This window comes from Argentina silus (assembly GCF_951799395.1).
Source record: "Argentina silus genome assembly, chromosome: 17".
Classification (NCBI taxonomy): domain Eukaryota; kingdom Metazoa; phylum Chordata; class Actinopteri; order Argentiniformes; family Argentinidae; genus Argentina; species Argentina silus.
The window spans coordinates 8349595-8367691 of NC_139671.1; the positions used below are offsets into that span (position 1 = coordinate 8349595).

General features: G+C 42.1%; 2 protein-coding genes across 2 annotated transcripts; one reads left to right on the plus strand and one right to left on the minus strand.

Annotated features, from left to right (window-relative positions):
- Positions 1–111: 111 nt before the first annotated feature.
- Positions 112–3190, minus strand: ypel5 (yippee-like 5). Its single transcript, XM_083689120.1, has 3 exons — positions 3019–3190; positions 1955–2120; positions 112–1725 (listed from the first exon to the last, which is right to left on the minus strand). The coding sequence occupies exons 2-3, from the start codon at positions 2093–2095 to the stop codon at positions 1501–1503; spliced, it is 366 nt and encodes a 121-aa protein (XP_083545246.1). The 5' UTR covers positions 2096–2120; positions 3019–3190; the 3' UTR covers positions 112–1500.
- Positions 3191–5245: 2055 nt separating this feature from the next.
- LOC310818063 (phospholipase B1, membrane-associated-like) lies at positions 5246–17277 on the plus strand (the record flags this gene model as incomplete). Its single annotated transcript, XM_083688823.1, has 42 exons — positions 5246–5297; positions 6193–6246; positions 6643–6706; positions 6811–6845; positions 7652–7736; positions 7981–8032; positions 8144–8221; positions 8415–8480; positions 8608–8678; positions 8818–8893; positions 8980–9087; positions 9226–9300; positions 9402–9473; positions 9869–9943; positions 10071–10131; positions 10236–10294; positions 11258–11331; positions 11502–11545; positions 11685–11793; positions 11914–11965; positions 12089–12169; positions 12276–12341; positions 12504–12604; positions 12745–12826; positions 12943–13044; positions 13169–13264; positions 13363–13434; positions 13665–13742; positions 13958–14018; positions 14121–14179; positions 14458–14525; positions 14659–14702; positions 14974–15073; positions 15218–15269; positions 15399–15479; positions 15605–15670; positions 15832–15929; positions 16058–16139; positions 16296–16400; positions 16484–16579; positions 16692–16766; positions 17002–17277. The coding sequence occupies 42 exons, from the start codon at positions 5246–5248 to the stop codon at positions 17275–17277; spliced, it is 3303 nt and encodes a 1100-aa protein (XP_083544949.1).
- Between the last annotated feature and the right edge of the window lie 820 nt (positions 17278–18097).

Sequence of the window (18097 nt, forward strand, 5' to 3'; positions counted from 1 at the left end):
TGTGTATTCTGTTCCCGACTGACATCGGATTATGAGAGAAGAAAACATTCCTACAGAGACTGTTGTCAGCAGTACATCAACTCGTGGTGATCTGAAGTGTAACCTTTAATCTACAGAGGATTTGACACAATGCTAATGTGAAATAGATGTACCTTGTCCTACATGTGCCAGTTTGGCTCTTTTGTCTTGAGTAAAGAAAACACTTCACCACCATTGTAAACATCAACCCATGGGTTGAGGTGTAGGTTGCCCGATCTAATCCCTCTCCCATGTTGTCTTAGCATATTGATAAGAAGAGTCAATACAATGGTAATGGTTATTCACATTATATATTATTATTATTCATCAACAGAAGGGAAGATGAACTTGGTTTTTAAAGAAAGACATACACTACTGAAAGAATTTCATAATCAGGAATGACAATAGGGAACTTATAGCAGCAATAGTTTCAAAAATGCCATTGAGAGTCTTGGTTGATAATAGGTCCTAGGTTGGGTTAGGTTGATAATTGGTCCTGTAGGTCATGTCTGTATAGAGAATTGAAGGTGGAAAAGCCTCGGCACAGACTGGATAGGCCATTCCTCCAGTTTTTAATGCTCATAGACAGGACTATGCAATATGGCAGACACTACACTGCCAGCTGATTGGGGGGGCATGGTGGAACCATCACTATGTATTACACTTATCCAGTCCATATCTGCTAACACTATGGGTTGGAGGCCAAGGGCCAAAATGGAACCAGGCCACTTACAGAAAGGACTTATGAAGACACAGAGGCTTTAGCAAGCACACATACTGTACATAATACCAAGAGGATCAAGGATGAGGGAGGCAATAACTACTTTATTTGACATCATTTAATAATGCTCCATATGCCGGTTCTTTGAAAAACTACAATAATCAATCATTAACTGTACTCAAAATTGGAATCTTTCTTAATAAAAGCTACTGTTCAAGAAACACATTCTCATTACAATATTCCGTTACGTATTTATTCTTATCAGACGATACCCATTTTAACTAAGTAAAAACTTAAATAAAAAATTAAAGCCATCACACAGATATTCTGCTGTCTAAAAGCTTTGACCAGCAGTTCCTCTCTGGAGAACCACCCAAGCACACTCTCATGCAACTGGGCATGGACACTAAGGCATGGGCATCTGTCCATGCACCCCCGCTCACAGCTCAGGGTCAATGAGAAAGTACTCCTCACCAAACACCCACTTTTCCAACAGCCATAGTCTGACATCTACATGATACAGATTCCAATGCATGTGCATACCATGCAAGCGGTGTATCTTTTAATTATGTATATATCCTGTGAGCATTTGTTTTGCATGTTGGTGGGTGACTGACTAAAATGGCGTGCTCATCTATCTCAATACAATTCAACACAACTGTTGCTGGTGAAAAGCTGATGCAGAGGATGTTTGCCAATGGGAGAGCAGTGTAGTGGACACTGAGGATTGTAATAGAAATTTGGGGAGAGGAGAGGGGGGCTCAGGAGTTATCAGAGGGAACATGCTCCTCAAAGCCCTCACTCTCTCTCACTAGCGCCCTCTCCAGGATAACACGACCCTCCTTGTAGCGCTGGCTGTCCTCTGTGGCAAACTCGTAGATCCAGCCCAGCTTGCTGTTGCAGTTCTTGCAGCTGACATCTCGTACCATGTGTCTTCCTGTCAGCATAACTCGGTCCTGCACCTCACTGTACTGCAGATTAACCACCTGTGGGTAGCAAACACACACAAAAGCCCCTGACGCAACAAGTCAACTGTGGATGTGTGCCCTAAGGTATCTTAACTTATGTAAGAGGCATGAGCCCCCTGAAAAGCCCTTTGCAGTATGAGAGTGGTATGGCGTCATGTGACAAAACATTTTTTGTGGTATGGTATCATCACTAGCAGAGCAGTAATATGTATATCCAGTTGGTGCAGTAACCGTGGAGTGGGTTTACCTTGTTGAAGAGGAAGGCTCGGCCTGTGGCGCCGGTGAAGCGTGTAGAGATGAGCTCGGAGCGGTTGGTCAGGATGGTGTCACAGTTGGCGCAGGAGAACAGGCGGGTCCCACCGATGTGATCCAGGAAGATCCGCCCCATTGTGCCGCCGTAAGCAGAGACTGACCTTCAGAGGGGAAAGGAGTCCCATAAGGCTTCTAACAGACACACAGCTCAGCAGTTTGAACAGAGGACAGCAGGGAGGGAGTCATATGGCTTGGGTGAAAGACAGGGAAACAGACAAGCAAATTAGATATTCACAGAAATGTGATGTAGGCCTATATTCCCGAGTTAGAGATTGCGGTGAATTAAGATCACGTGTCATTCAACATTGGCAATTTAATTGCATATTTCTCGCACAGTTACATCCACTTTTATTGCTAGATTGGCTCATCCACCAGCTGTGTGGTTTACCAGAAGAGCCTTAAGCCTGGCAGGCGAGGCTAGGACAGCAGCAGGGGTCCCCTGGACTAAAGGCAGCAGTATGTTTGAGCAGCTGTGCCAAGAGCAGGACTTCACAGGCTCTGAATGAGACAGAAGCAGCAGTCCACATTACGCTGTCTGTGTTACAGCTAGACAGTGACTATGTTGTGTATAGGGCCCGTTCAACATTGCTGCCATATCAACCAGTGTGGGTGTCAACACAGGTGTGTAGATAGAAACCTTTTCGATGACAGAACTGACAAGTGTCTCTAGATAGGTTTCTCAACAGTTTGCGAGATATGAGCCTGCCACTGAGGTTGATTTAATCACCCCCGGGGTAAATAATGACGCCACCTCCTACCTCTACTACTAGTCAGTCGAGATTCTGACTGCGTCAGAGCAGGCAGTTGCAAAAGGGGCACATCCACAACAGAACTGCGTCCATCTATTCATTGTAACCGTTTAACTGTGCTATGACAGTTGTGTTGTGTGCTTGCTCAGGAGTTCTTTCGATAAAAATATCGACACTCGAGCATGACACTTGAGCTTGAGAGACATGAGGCTTGTTCGAGCTTGACAGTTCGCGAGCCAACTTTTCTCACCGTGTAAATGTCGATTTTAGAGTTCAGTCGACACGCCTTTTGATAAACTCAGTTTGGTAAGCCAATGACTATTCTTTGGCAATCAAGCGTCCACTTTTTGTTCTCTTTTTCCTGGTCCTCTCGTCGTCGACCCCGTTGGCGTCGCGTTTGCTTTGTTGTTGTCACGTCAGCTGTTCTGTTCCACAGCCTGTATCAACATCCGGTCCGGTGGCGTTTGCCCGTCTCCATGTAGGTAGGGAAGGTTTGAACACCAGGGGGCAGCAAAGGACTAATTGGGATAGAGCCCAAGGTATGTTACCACAAATGGAATATACAGTATGTCTATGGTTACAGAGATGGTCGGCTATAAAGTTACACTTGTCTAGAAAATGGTTTTCTTCACATGAAAAATGTCATCATTGTTCCCAGACAGCTAATATGTTTCAAGCCTATGAGATTGAAACCTGAAGAACCTCATTATCAAGCTTGAGCAAATTCATATCACATTGTAGTGTGGTGGTCAAGGCTACAGCAATCCTGGATCAGTAGCCCTGGAGCCAATCAGACAGTTTCACCTGACACATTTAACTGCACAAGCTGGAGAACTAACTAGAGATAACAGGAAGATAAAGCATTTTGTGCCTCAAAGGCCAAGGCCATGTAATGTTGAAAGAAGATAACAGCCTATTGTGTACAGACAGTCTCTGCTGTTATCACGTTTAAAATGATATTGATCGATCAGACCACTTTTACTCTCACTGGTCTCTGGTCATCACTGGCAATTAGGACAATCCTCACAATCTTCACTGGATTCAGATTTATTGACTCACCGATTTCCTGTAAGATGCACAAGACAGTTAAGGGCACACGTGTGAGAATATCCTCCACTGTTAGGTTAAAAGCAAGTCCAAGGTCAAGTTATTACTCCAAAATCAAAGCCAGAGCTTTTCAGACTCCAAACGTGTTCCAATATTGAGTTGACAAGACACTAGTCTACATCCCATGCCATATTTTATAATGTATCTAAAAATATGCTTTAGTCTCAGATGAGTAGGAAAAGAGGCCCCATCTTATTTTATTTCCTCAATAAGGCATATCTGACCAACTTTTATTCTGGAGTGAACTATTACCATTTATTCAACTCAGATGCAAAAATATGGTTGCACGTAGTTGCAAACATACATTGTACAACAAAATAAACAAAATGTCACTTGAGGGGGTTAATGGGATGCATAAAGTCCTATCCTATAGCTTTATTGGGCACATGACAATTAACATTTAATTTGTCATTGACTTGATCTGGTTGCTGATTGTACAGTCCAGTCGATTAACAGTGATTAAATAACATAGTAAAATACAATGGTTGGTCTATTTTCCAGACAGTATTATTTTTAACACTCGTTTTAGATCAATGACGTTTTCTTACCCCTTGCCCAATACTTTCCCCTTTGACAGTCCCTCACCTCTAATCAGAGACTGATAAAGAAGATACACTATCAAGATGTTGCATATTGTGAAACATTAGGTTACTTGTTGATGGCCACCTGCCCTGATTACTCTCCATAAACCAATGAAACATATTCCATGTAACTATCATCATGCTTTACCCATTCATATCACTAATTTATGATGGAGAAACAGCAAAAGCATTGTAAATGGCTTTTACACACAGCTTTATATCAATCACCTAATACACCAGGAAAGAGGTTTGTGCACCATTCCCTCTTGTAAATGTGTACTTTAATTTAATTTTGAAAACAGATTACCTACCTAGAATGTGTACCATTTCACAGAGGTTTCTAATTGAAATTAATAAACAGTACTGTGTTTCCAAAATTGATTTAGGGCTGACTGTCCTTGCAGTAGGGAGTCTCACTGAATGTCAATCTACAGTGTATTTGTCTGAAGGTGTTTATGATGAAAGATTGTGTAGTTAATAAACATCAAAGATTATCGCTCAGCTTCATCTGTTATCTCCCCTCTGACACAAAATGACAGATACAGTAAGGGTTTTTATTTAAATACCAGCTGAAATCAAGTCATTCTGACTAGAAAATGATATAATTGTGAGGTTAATGCAAAAAAGATTGAGTGCTCCTTACATGATATGTTTTACATTATAATTTCTATGAGATCTTTATATCGTTGATTGAGAGTCAGTCTAAGCATCGGAGTACCATCTCCTTTAACCTGTTAGCCATCACACCCTGAAACAAGAGTTCAACCCCTCCCACTATACATATGCATAATGTCTATGGTTAACCAAGTCCGGTATATCTGTGAATCATACCAAACAGAAGGTATAAGAGGGCAGGACAGTGAGCATATACCACTGAGCTACCAGAAAGTCAGAAGGACAGATAGACAAACAAACAGATAGACAGAAAGACAGAAGGACAGATAGACAAACAAACAGATAGACAGATAGACAGAAAGACAGAAGGATAGATAGACAAACAAACAGATAGACAGAAAGACAGAAGGAACACGTCCATCAGGTTAAACAGGTGGACATGAGGATTATCTTTGACACAAGCAGACGAAGGATGCTTCCACTCATGGTTATAACCCTACTGGGACTGACAGCACCAGGTTTCTATGCACTTTAATGTACAATTCTAAAGATGAAAGTTAACAAAGTGGAAAAACTGTAACAGAATGAGTGTTTTGAGTTGTCAAAGTGGACAGCTATGACGTAAAAGAGAATTTTACAAGTAGAGTCGAGTGGGATTCCTATTTTTTGTTTGCTATTTCATCAATAATTGTTTATGTTTTGTGACTGATTGGTCGTGTAAAAATAATGGATGGATGTTCCTCAGTGACACATAAATGACGTTATAAATAACAATTCAGGATTGAAAAAAAACATCTTTCAGATTTTTTCTTTATGTTTCAAGTATCACATTGCAAGAAGAATGTAGTTTTTTTCCTCACCCCTGAAAATCAGTCACTTAATGGTTTTGAGTAAGGCCCTCAATATTTTTAGGGATGGCGGTTATGATACTGAATACAGTATCAGTGGACATAAAAGTTTCCTGATTAATTGAAAACATCCTCTTCTACGATGACAGTTTAGATGGAGCAAATAGCTTTGCAAAAGATTTTGTGAAAATTATTCAGATGTTCAAATCAATGCTGTCCATAATGCATTGGAATACAGTATGTAACTTATATGGTCTGTCTCACTGTCCACAGCCTCTGCACTACCTTGCCTCCAGATCTCTCCCTCCCAGGCCCCTCCGACCTCTGGTAAGTCTGTTCAGTAATCATTAGTCATTAGTGATACAGTAGTTCTCAATGGCCTGACAACCTGCACGTGAATGAACATATACTTTACTGAGTTAGGGGGAACAGAACAGAGTAGCCTGGCCTTGCACCATGCAGTATCTTGGTTCATTCAATCAATTACAGTATGTTGGCCTCATAGAATGAGATCTCTCCATTCCCATAATTCCCTGTCTATATAGTTTCGATTACACAATTAAAGTAAATACTCCTATGCCAAACTATTATTCCAGTTTTCAATTAACACCAGCTCTCAGTGTTACTGAGTTTATATGTCTGTTCTAAGCAATCAACAAAGGTTTTTATCAGGTCATGAGACAGTATTTATATGGTCTCTGTCATCATCTTTTCTCTCTCCAGCTCACAGTGTCAGGCCCTCAGATGTGGCTGTGCTCTCAGCCATTGGACTCCCCCACACACACAGGTGAGTAGCACTAATACATTTTGACCAGGCGTCAACATTCCTAGGGATGATGCAGTATGAAAGCAGAAAATAAAGACTAATGATACTCTTGTCTCTCCCCGCAGCAGTGAGTTGTCCCGAGTGATATCGAGACTTAGTGGTAAGCTGCACACACTCACGCACGCACGCACGCACGCACGCACGCACGCACGCACGCACGCACGCATCCTTTCACATTGTCAGTGTTCTGTGAAATCGAAATATATCAAATCTCGATAAAACACAGGCTCATAAAGAAGTGCTCTTCTTCCATGTCAAATTGTCTCTGATTGCAATCCTGCCCTTATGGTTTAGTTTTATATGAATTATCTAACAACTAAGAGTTCAGAACTAAGGCCTTTTGCTTTTAAAATAGAATTCAGTGTAAAAAGACATACATTACATACATACTGAATACCTGAGGCCTATGGAGCAGTGCATACACTCTGGAGTATACTAATAATTGATTAATTTTAGTGATAATAATTGGTTTTAAAATAGGTTGATACAAGCTAACTTTGCACTACTGTGCATTATCTTTACTGTAGTTGCGTCAAGCCTAACTGATAATATGAACAATAGGATCTAATACAATGAGCAGATAGGCGGCCTGGTTTGTAGCCAACTTTCGTTTTACGGGAAAAACATTAAAGAGATAAAGAACAAACAAAAGCGGACGGTATACTGTTCCTGACAGTAAATAGACATTGATACAGATAGTGAACAAGGGTGTAATGTAAAGTCATTGATCTATGTGTAACATTAGTGTACAGAATCAAACACTAACTGATCCCCATGCAGAAGTCAGTCACATGGTTGATGATAAATCTGATAACAGTGTTTTACTCATTTTCGTATAATTTTCTCTCACTTATTTCACTAACCATGCCCTTGCTCTCCTACCCCCTCTTCCTCTGTCTCTCTTAGAGCTGATGACCTTGTTTAACCCTGGAATGCCCAATCCTCTTCTTGATCAGCAAGACATGTATGCTCCTGATTCCTCACAGAGCAGGTAAGTCACAACAACTACAACAACTACAACTTATGGTACATATGGAGGGAGAGAGAGAGAGAGAGAGAGAGAGAGAGAGAAAGAGAGAGAGAGAGAGAGAGAGAGAGAGGCAGCACCATGTGATTGTGTAATAGGGGACAAATTGACATATCCATTGATCTTACCTCTCTTATGCAGGGCATCCAGAGCCTGATGAATGCCGTGTGAATGTTATTTGTTGTCTTTCTGAATGTCTTTTTTGCAGGACTCTTGCAGAGCAGGCAAAGGAACTGTCGATCTCCCTTAGGAATAATCAGGTATTCTTGTGACTATTTGTCTCAATCACCGGACATTGTCTTAGCACCACTTTAGTTCCTTGATAGCCATTTGGTGTCTGACTGTATCTTGTCTGCTCTTCACACTGATAGGCCATTGATCCAGACCAGGACTGGAAGCTGGTGCTCCTGTTGGTGCAGGTGGATGAGCTCTGTGTCTGTCAGGACCAGGTTAGTTGTCGAGCACTGATGTCACTAATCGCCACAGCTTGCTTTTTATGACACTATAGTCTAGTTGTCTCCCTTGGTGAGTCATATGTTGTGTGTGTGTGTGTGTGTGTGTGTGTGTGTGTGTGTGTGTGTGTGTGTGTGTGTGTGTGTGTGTGTGTGTGTGTGTGTGTGTGTGTGTGTGTGGTGCATGCAGGTCAGCATGTCTGTCAAAGCAGCTGTGCAGCAGGTGGATCTTGCTCTGCAGGAGCTGCACTCACAGGTTTGTTGGACTGGGACATGCATATCAGCTGCATGCATATCTCCTACTGTATAACAGCTGTTGAGACACTCAGTGATGCGTTTGTGAGGTCTTGTAAACATCAATACTGTTGTCACTTTATATGCAGTTGAAGCGGGCCATTGTCAGTGTTGCAGTGTGGGATGGAGAGTATGATACTGGACTTCCTCATCAAAACAGGTGACTATATTTCAACTAAGAAAATAGCTCAGCTCCTTAATCAGTTAGTGTATTGTCTTTATAAGTAATTTCCTAAATGTTAAAGGAGTCATTGTTCTCCTCATAAACGTTGGGGTCAATGTTGTTTGTATGTTCACAGGATGTGTCCATGTATGGAGAACAACAGTGAAGGTGGACTCAGACTTCTGAGGGCGACGCTCACTCAAATTCTGCAGGTGCAGTACTTTTCCCAAACATCTGTGGAGTGGGACTGGTTATGGGTTGTGGGTGTTTTCATAACCCTTTTCATTGCGGTCAATAGGATTCCCTGGATGGCCACCTGGTGGAGAAGCAGTGGTACAGCGACAGAGACGACTTCACAGTCCTACTGCAGGACTCGCCCTTCATCACAGACCCCTCCTCTGTCTCTGTGAGTGGCAAGCAGCTGGAGCCTCCTTAGTGTGTAATACATTAAATGTGCTTCTCCCACTGAGTGTTGGAAAGTAAAAGTGTTATGGTATGTTGTATCCGTCCATAACACAAATGTGCTTCTATGTTCTCTGTACAGACTGGGAGGGCTCCCTCTACAGCACAAGCATCTAGACACACAGACAAACTGACCATAGAGATGTGGGCAAACCTGGTGAGTGACACAACATGTTACACATAGTGACACACACAGCTATTGTCCCCCCGCAGTCCCAGTCGAGGCAAACAAGAAAGAATGGAATCTCTGTCTTTCAGCTGCAGTCCACAAGTGGCCAGAATAACTTGGAGGATAATGATATGACCATCACTGTACCATGTCCCAGTGAGGTGAGAGAGTGTAAAACGATTTATACCCATACAGAATGGCATACACCAGTGGAGGCAGAAATCGGAGGATAAGCTCATTGTAATGCATCGAATGGAATGAGGTATCAAACACATGTTCTATTCCATACATTACAATGAGCCCGTCCCCCCAATTCTGCCTCCACTAGCTTCCCCTGGTATACACTGTGTGGAATTAATAGATAATGGTGCACATTTAGAAATATTTTCACATATGATATATGTATGATAGGATTGAGAAATATAAAACCCTATTTGTTTCCACCCCCCTCACTCCTCATCTTCCCATTTGCTATTTCTCTCTCTCTCTCTCTCTCTCTCTCTCTCTCTCTCTCTCTCTCTCTCTCTCTCTCTCTCTCTCTCTCTGACGCCCTCAGGACCAGCCCTTCTTGAGAACAGAGAGGAACTCTCCCTCAGATCACCACAGCGAGCTCTCCCCACTCCTTGACTCTGTGAGTTGCTATGTAAATCAGGGGTGGTTCTGTATGCAGTATGTGGCACAAGAACATAGAAGTGGTCCCGTCATCATGGTACTGGTACGTGGTTCTGATTCTGGATGTGCTCTGTGTGTCTTGTCAGATCATGGGTACTGAGCTTTCATGCGAGGACCTCAGCCCCTCCAACTCCACACCTGACTCAGGTAAGTCAACTATCAAGTCCACAACTCATTAGCCAAAACAATACTTGCTAGGGAATACATACCAATTGGTCACATTTGTCACACTATCTTCTGTACTCCCTCAGTTCACCTCCTTCGGCCTGGTGACATCAAAGTAGTGGCTGCAGTGGGAGACTCTCTGACAGTGAGTCAGCCTTGTGGGCACCTGCCCCGATGTTTGCATTTTATGAAGTTTATGTAAGTTCAGGCAGGACACTTTAAGTCGAACAGTGCAGCTGATGTGCAGCACAGGTGAAGGACAGCTGATTGACACGTATGCAAAACATCATCACATGTCTCAGGGACAAAGCTTAAGAGGCATTTAAGGCTTAAAAGAGCCAAGTATGCAACACTCCACCATGGTTAAACAGTATAATGCCACTGGCGATGAAAGTTTCACTTGTTGGTCATCCCACCCACCGCCCCAGCCTCCACCCCCTCGGTTGCTCTGTATTTACCTACTTACAGGGTTTTTTATTATTATTATTATTATTATTATTATAACCTTTATTTAACCAGGAAAAGTCTCATTGAGATTAAAAATCTCTTTCACAAGAGCGTCCTGGCCAAGACAGGCAGCAGCACAATTAACAGGGTTGCAGACATAAAAACATATAACAATTTACAATTAATATAAAGAATAAATTCCAGAATCAAAAATATCAAAAATATTCATCAATATTCGTCACAAGTCATCAACATCAGGGATCAAACAGGGGCAATATGAATCAGCCAAAACATCTACAGCCAGATGTGCCTGCCTCCAAGTCATTTAGAATGACTATAAATGCATCCAGTGAGACCAGCTCCTGAAGCTCCAGTACATGGGTATAGTTTTGATAGTTATCCCTGCTTATGTTATTTTGTATTTTATGTTATTTAAACTTCAGGCAGGGAGCTATACAGAGCTGAGCCATTTAATTACGCCAAACTTAAATGCATTACCATTTCATTTTCATACCATTTCCATTTAATTAAACATGATTAAACCGACGTAAGTGTCCTGACTGTAATGTGTTTATGTGTGAGTGGCTTTAATGTACCGTCACTATCCAGTTGGATGTCTCTCACTTATCATGTGCAATCTGTGTGACTCTCTGACCGACAGGCAGGCAGTGGTATTGGAGCCAGACCTTACAACATACTAGACGTCCTGAAGCAGTACAGGGGGCTATCCTGGAGGTAGATCTTTATCACACAGCTGCATTTACACAACAGTACAGAGACCAGTGTCAGTGCTAATCCTTTTCTCAGTGTTTTGCTGAGAGGTAGAGTTGTACCCACTTAGAGGTATTAATTAGACGTAGAGGTAAACACTACAGCTAACATACCGTATTTCTATGGTTTCTCAGTGTCGGCGGAGACGAGAACCTGACCACTGTCACCACTCTTCCCAGTGAGTCCTCTCATAAAAGTCACAGCTATTAACTGTTCGATACATATTCCTATTTACCGCTATTGATAAACCTTGTTCTACAATTTGTATCAATATGTCCAAGTTTGACTGAATGTCTTTTTTTTCATGTTTTGCTCAGATATTCTGAGACATTTTAACCCCTCCTTGACTGGCTACTCAGTTGGAATGGGTAATGAGACCACACCTCATGCCTTCCTCAACCAGGCTATGGTAGGAAGGAAAAGCAAGTGAGTCTTCTCACCAGTTCTTTACACACCTGTACCCAGATGTACCTGTGTCTCTGAGTGTATTTAGTGGTGCTGACTATGACTTGAATAATGATATTGGATTATATGTGTTTTTTTAAGGCACATGCTAAAGCAAGTGCAATCCCTGGTGGCCAGGATGAAGAATGACTCTGTAAGACAATCCTGACAGATATGATTTAACATTTATTTCCTCACTTGAGCTCTACAGACTACAGGCAGGTTGACATAAAGGCTCTTATGAATACCAGTTCTCATACCGTGTTGTTTCTCACAGCGGATCGATTTTGACTCTGACTGGAAGGTGATCACCATGTTCATTGGAGGCAATGACATGTGTGACCACTGCTACAACTCTGTGAGTGTGCATGTGACCTCCCTCAATGAACTGTGTTGAATAGTTGTGGTATGTACCTCCTGCATTGCTCTGTTCCCCTAACGTTCCTCTTTTGTTTGTCCTCCAGGTGCATTACTCCACTGACAATTATGTCCGCCACATTCGCGAGGCTCTGGATTACCTTCATAAAAAGGTGAGTTACACATTTGACCAGATAGCACATCTTACCCTATATCTTTAACTGCTTGTCTCTAACTTCTGTATGTATGTATGTATGTCTGAATGTCTGTCTGCCTCTTTCTTACTCTCTTTCTCTCTCTTTCTCTCTCTATCTCTCTCTCTATCTCTCTCTCAGGTGCCGCGGGCCTTGGTTAACTTGGTGGAGCCACTCCACATTGTTCCCCTGAGACAGATGCACAAGGACGCCTCTATAAAGTGCCCCACCTGGCTGGTCAAGTGAGTGTCTGTCTAGCCAAAGTCTCTCTGTGCTCATTCTCATTTAAGCATTTACCATCTGCAGGGTAGAGTGTATTCAAATGGGTGGATCTCTCAATACACGTCTAGATGGATAACATTTCATTCTGTCTCTTCCTCAGAATTCTGTGTCCCTGTGTCATCTTGCCAAGGGAAAACTCAGGAGCACTTCAGCAACTGGAGGATCTGAACAGAGCTTACCAGGTAGGGCAAAGTCTAACAAAGTCGACATGACAGGAGGACACAAACAATCTCCTCTATCGAAAATATACCTTATAATATATATTCATTCACTGTATCTTTTTGTCCAATTCTTCCAGCGTGGACTGAATGAGCTTGTGGAATCAGGGCAGTATGACACCCATCCAAACTTCACTGTGGTCGTGCAGCCTTTTATAAGAGAAGTGGTTGTCCCCTTTCTGGTTAGACACACTGCATTCTCTCTCATCTTACTGCTCTGACAATTGAATGCTTGATCAAAGTCAACATGCAGTAAGATTCATACACTCTCATTGCCCTCTTGCTCTCTCTCTCTCCTTGACACAGGATGGCCGCCCGGACCGTTCTTACTTCAGCCCTGACTGCTTCCATCTCAGTCAGAAGGCGCATACTCTTATGGCCCGTGGTCTCTGGAACAACATGGTGAGATTCAAGAACACAGGGACACACATACATACATACAGATTCATGAGAATTCAGAATAGATTGTTTTCACTTTTTGCTCTTGTTTTCCCATATAGCTGGAACCTCTGGGTATCAAGACTGACAAACTGGATTTCGCCACTGGTGTCTCCCTGAAATGCCCATCTAAGGTATTGTGGCTCAACACAAATGTTTAATAATTCTCTGAACTATAGAAATAAATGCTACTTTATGTTCTTATCCTCATTACACACCATTAACTGACATATTGTACTGTGGTGTTTGTGGAATTTTATGGAAAAAGTTGGACATTTACTACTAACAGTATTTGCTCTCTCTATATGCCAGACAAAGCACTAGTCATTAAGCTTAGGCAACTGTTTGTCTTTTTTTCTCTAAGACCTCACCATTTGTGCAGACCTATCTCAATAGCAATTACACCTATGAGGGCCCCACCCCAACACCCCCACCAGTCACGGTAGGCAGACGTGTTACATGTCAAATCTCCCTGGTTTTCAGAAGGAAAAGGGGCCTGTTTGTTGCTTACTTAGATCTGATAAAGGAATATTATTGCCTTGATTTTTGTATCAGTTCTCAATGTATGGATTGTGGCATTGATTACATTTATAGAAGTACAATGGATAATGATGTCTGACTCTGTCTGTTTGTTTGTGTGTCTGTCTACTCTCCTAGAACTGGGGAAGTGACTTTTCTTGTGAAGATCTCGCTCCATCCAACTCTGTACCTACCTCAGGTGAGATACAGATAAATTGAGTTTTAACATTATAGACAATGGGAAGCAGAGATGCTAGAGTATTTGTGTTTATGTATAATTGATCTGTCCCTCTATCCCCAGTTCATACACTACGTCCAGGAGACATCAAGGTGGTGGCAGCACTGGGAGATTCATCCACTGTAAGGGAGTGTGTCTGTGTGTGTGTGTGTGTGTGTGTGTGTGTGTGTGTGTGTGTGTGTGTGTGTGTGTGTGTGTGTGTGTGTGTGTGTGTGTGTGTGTGTGTGTGTGGTGTGTGTGTGTGTGTGTGTGTGTGTGTGTGTGTGTGTGTGTGTGTGTGTGTGTGTGTGTATGTCCTTAATGAACTGATAGTAGCTTTGCTGAACTATGAGTTCTCTAATCATTTGTTATCAGCCACTAGTTTGCCATTTGTGATCTATGGTGTTGTTGTCATCTTCAGGCAGGGGTTGGTGCCAAGGCAAATAACATGCTTGAAGTCAACACAGAGTATAAGGGAGTGTCATGGAGGTACTACATAATTACTTACAGTATAATGTGCAAGAGCCTAAATATGCAGCATGCACAACCATTTGGCTATGCATATACTGCAGACTACTTAGCTTGCAAAACAATGAAATTGACCAAATGTGTATTTCTGCAGCATTGGGGGGGATCAGAGTTTGGACACTGTTACCACATTACCCAGTGAGTCTATTTCCTTTTGTCCGAAACTGAACCAATAAATAACCAGAGCACATCAACATCATCCATGATATCATGACTGTGAAAAGTGTTAAGCATCTCCACATACCGACATTTCTTGTTATTCCCACTCACTGTAAAGCCCTATTAGAGTATAGAACAAAAATGTGAATCCAAAACCTACTTGATAATGCATCAGGACCATTTCACTGACACATCATTAGCCTATACACTTTATCAGTCCAAAACTGATTTCTCCACCCTTTCCCCCCAGACATCCTGAGGAAGTTCAACCCTTCTCTCTATGGCTTCTCCAAGGGTCGGGGCTCATGGCAGAAAGGCTTCAACATGGCCGTGCCTGGAACCAAGGCCTTGTAAGTCCAGCTGTGCCCTGCTTCCCCATTCTCTCTTTTAGAGTGTTTGTCATTTCCAGCAGTTTTGACAGCTTTTCTGTCATCTTACTCTCTGTCTCTCCTATCCCATCCTCTCCATTTAACATCTGTCTCGGTCTCTCCCAGTCAGGTCCCAGCCCAAGTCCAAACTCTCATCGACGCCATGAAGAACGACAAGGTGCGACTCTCCCATTACTGAATCACTGTTGTGAATTGTGAATGTTTACGTATGATAATCTACAGTTTGTTTCTCCTCTTATCTTAACCCTTTCTCTTAATGCCCCACCACCCACACACTCACATACAGAAGGTGAACTTTGAAAAAGATTGGAAGCTGGTGACCTTATTTGTTGGGGGCGGCGATCTTTGCAATTATTGCCTAGACCAGGTATGTGTCCTTTCCCCAAGCCAAATACACAGACAATGACACACACCTCTACTGCAATTTATTTAATTGTTTCATATTGTGGCAAAGGAGTTAATAGTGTGTTATTTGTGTAATACTCTACACAGAACAACCTTACACCTCAGAACTACAGCCAGAATCTGATGTTGAGCCTGGATCTACTGTACAATGAGGTTAGTGATGAACAAAACTCCAACACTCACAAAAGGAACTATAGTCAATAGAGCCAATTTTAGAGCCAATTTCATGTTCTTTTTTTCTCTCTCTCTCTCTCTCTCTCTCTCTCTCTCTCTCTCTCTCTCTCTCTCTCTCTCTCTCTCTCTCTCTCTATTAGGTGCCACGGGTGATGGTCCATGTTATTGAAGTTCTGCAGATTGATCCACTAAGGAGAATAAATAAGGAGAATGATCTGGGCTGCACCTTACTGCAAAGGTTTGTGTAATATAAACCTTTCTCCCAAAGAATATAATAACATCCACAGCATCATAGCCTCCAGAGTATGATGCATGTGTATTGACAGGGTTAGAGAATGTCTTTGCTTAAGTGTCTATGTTGCATAGGAATAACTGTCCCTGCGTTGTGCTGCCAGAAGACAACTCTCCAGAGCTTGAAACAATTGTACGAATCAACCAGGAATACCAGGTGAGAACAGTGGACCTAAACTGACTGGCAAGAGACTTTAAAACGTGTTGGTCTATACAGAGGTAAAGGTATTCAATAAGATGATCCATAAACTAGCTTCAAATTGTCCTTTCCTTCTTCCCTCTGCTTTCTGTTCATTTCCCCTTTTTCTCTCAGATTGAGACAGAGCTTCTGATCTCTGGGGATCGCTATGACGGACGGGAGGACTTCACAGTTGTCATCCAACCCTTCTTGCGGAACTATTTCATCCCTGTCTCTGGGGTCAGTGTTGTTTATCCCACCCCCATCCCTAACCCCCTCCACACACACACCCAAATGTTGACTGTGTTCTTGTGTCTTCTCAGGAGGGAAAACCTGACGTGACTTTCTTCTCTGTGGACTGTTTCCACTTCAGTGAGCGGGCACATTCTGAGATGGCCATCGGTCTCTGGAACAACATGGTAAGGGGACGCACTGAAGCAAAACTCAAAACACATAAGCTACACTCATAGTATTCCCAGATTTGTATGTTGGTTTGTGGTCTCAGATCTGACAGTGTTGGTGTTTTCACAGTTGGAGCCGGTAGGCAGGAAACCAGTCTCCAACAACTTCACTTATGATCGTTCCAAGATTCATTGCCCCTCTGAGGTATGCTGAATCCACATTACATATAAACAAATAATTAGGGAAGGATTTTGTCAGATGTTGACTAAAAGGACAGTCAGTGAATCAGTAGGTGACTGAGAATGGCTATGGTGTTTTTTTGGTTAAGCAACAATACCTTTTTGGCATATCAATGCTACTTCTTACAGTGTCTTATAGAGATATACTTATCAAAGTTTACCTTCAACTGCTTAAAGCTACATTTTGCTCTCTCTATTAGGTTCAACCCTTCATCTTCACTAAGGTCAACAGCCTTCCAAACACACCTGTACCCCCTACCACCCCAGTCCCAGGCACCACCACCACCACTACCACCAGTCCCAGACCCATAGCAGAGTGCCCCTCCTCTATTCCTGTGTGGGTGCCTGTGGTTTTAGGTATAACTGGCTTACTGATTGGTTGGGGTGTCACCTGCCTCCTCCTCTTCTGCAGAGAGCGACGAATTCAGATGAAAAAGGAGGAGAAATCAGTCGAGATGAAAGGAACTGGTTTCTAATATTCATACTCTTTTTGAGATGGTCATTAATGATCGCAGATAAAAACACACTCACTCACTCAGGGCATTGGATTTGTATCAATTTGTATATATGGTACATTGTAAGATGTGCTAATTGTTTTGTAAATGCACAGTGCTGACAGATTTTCTTTATTGCTAATTTTCTTGTATTAATCAGGTGTGTTTTTTATGCCTTGTGTCTCCTAAGAATTTGTATATATTTAAACAATAAATATTGTTGCCACATCTATAACTAATTAAGTGTCTGTGCTCATGATACACCTGCATCAAGGCTTAACAGTAAGGCCCCAGTTTAAATGTAACGATTTCAAATAGGACATGTGTTCATGCTGCACAAGAAGAATCATGTTTTATTTTGTATCCAAGAAACCTGCTACTGCATTTGATTGAATTGGGGCCCCTGTATCTCTGTTGTTTACCACTGGGGAACATCAGATACATTATTCATAAAGATTGTCTTATTTTCTTATATGTGTAAACAGCATAAAGGTATGATGAAGACAGTTTACTGTAGATTATATTAAAGGACCCCTCTAAATACACTATAAATGACCTGGATGAATGGTCAAGGGAACCAAAGCTTCCAACTAAACCCAATCAATAAACCCATAGCCCATGACGATTAACAAACGGGGCAAAGGGGTATTTCGTTGAGAGTCCTCGCTTGTCTAATCTCAGTAATATTTGATAGAGCTACGACAGGGACACATTTGGTAATGGTAATGTAATATACGCTGATACTTAGTAGATCATGAAAGGTAAGCTACCAGAGAGACAGGATAATGATAGGCTAGAGACC

Bases quoted from the DNA above. Each gene is read 5' to 3' on its own strand.
- ypel5 (XM_083689120.1), bottom strand. From the start codon at position 2,095: ATGGGGCGGATCTTCCTGGATCACATCGGTGGGACCCGCCTGTTCTCC. The intron at 1,726-1,954 runs GTAAACCCACTC...TGCTACCCACAG, and splicing joins GAGCCTTCCTCTTCAACAAG to GTGGTTAATCTGCAGTACAG.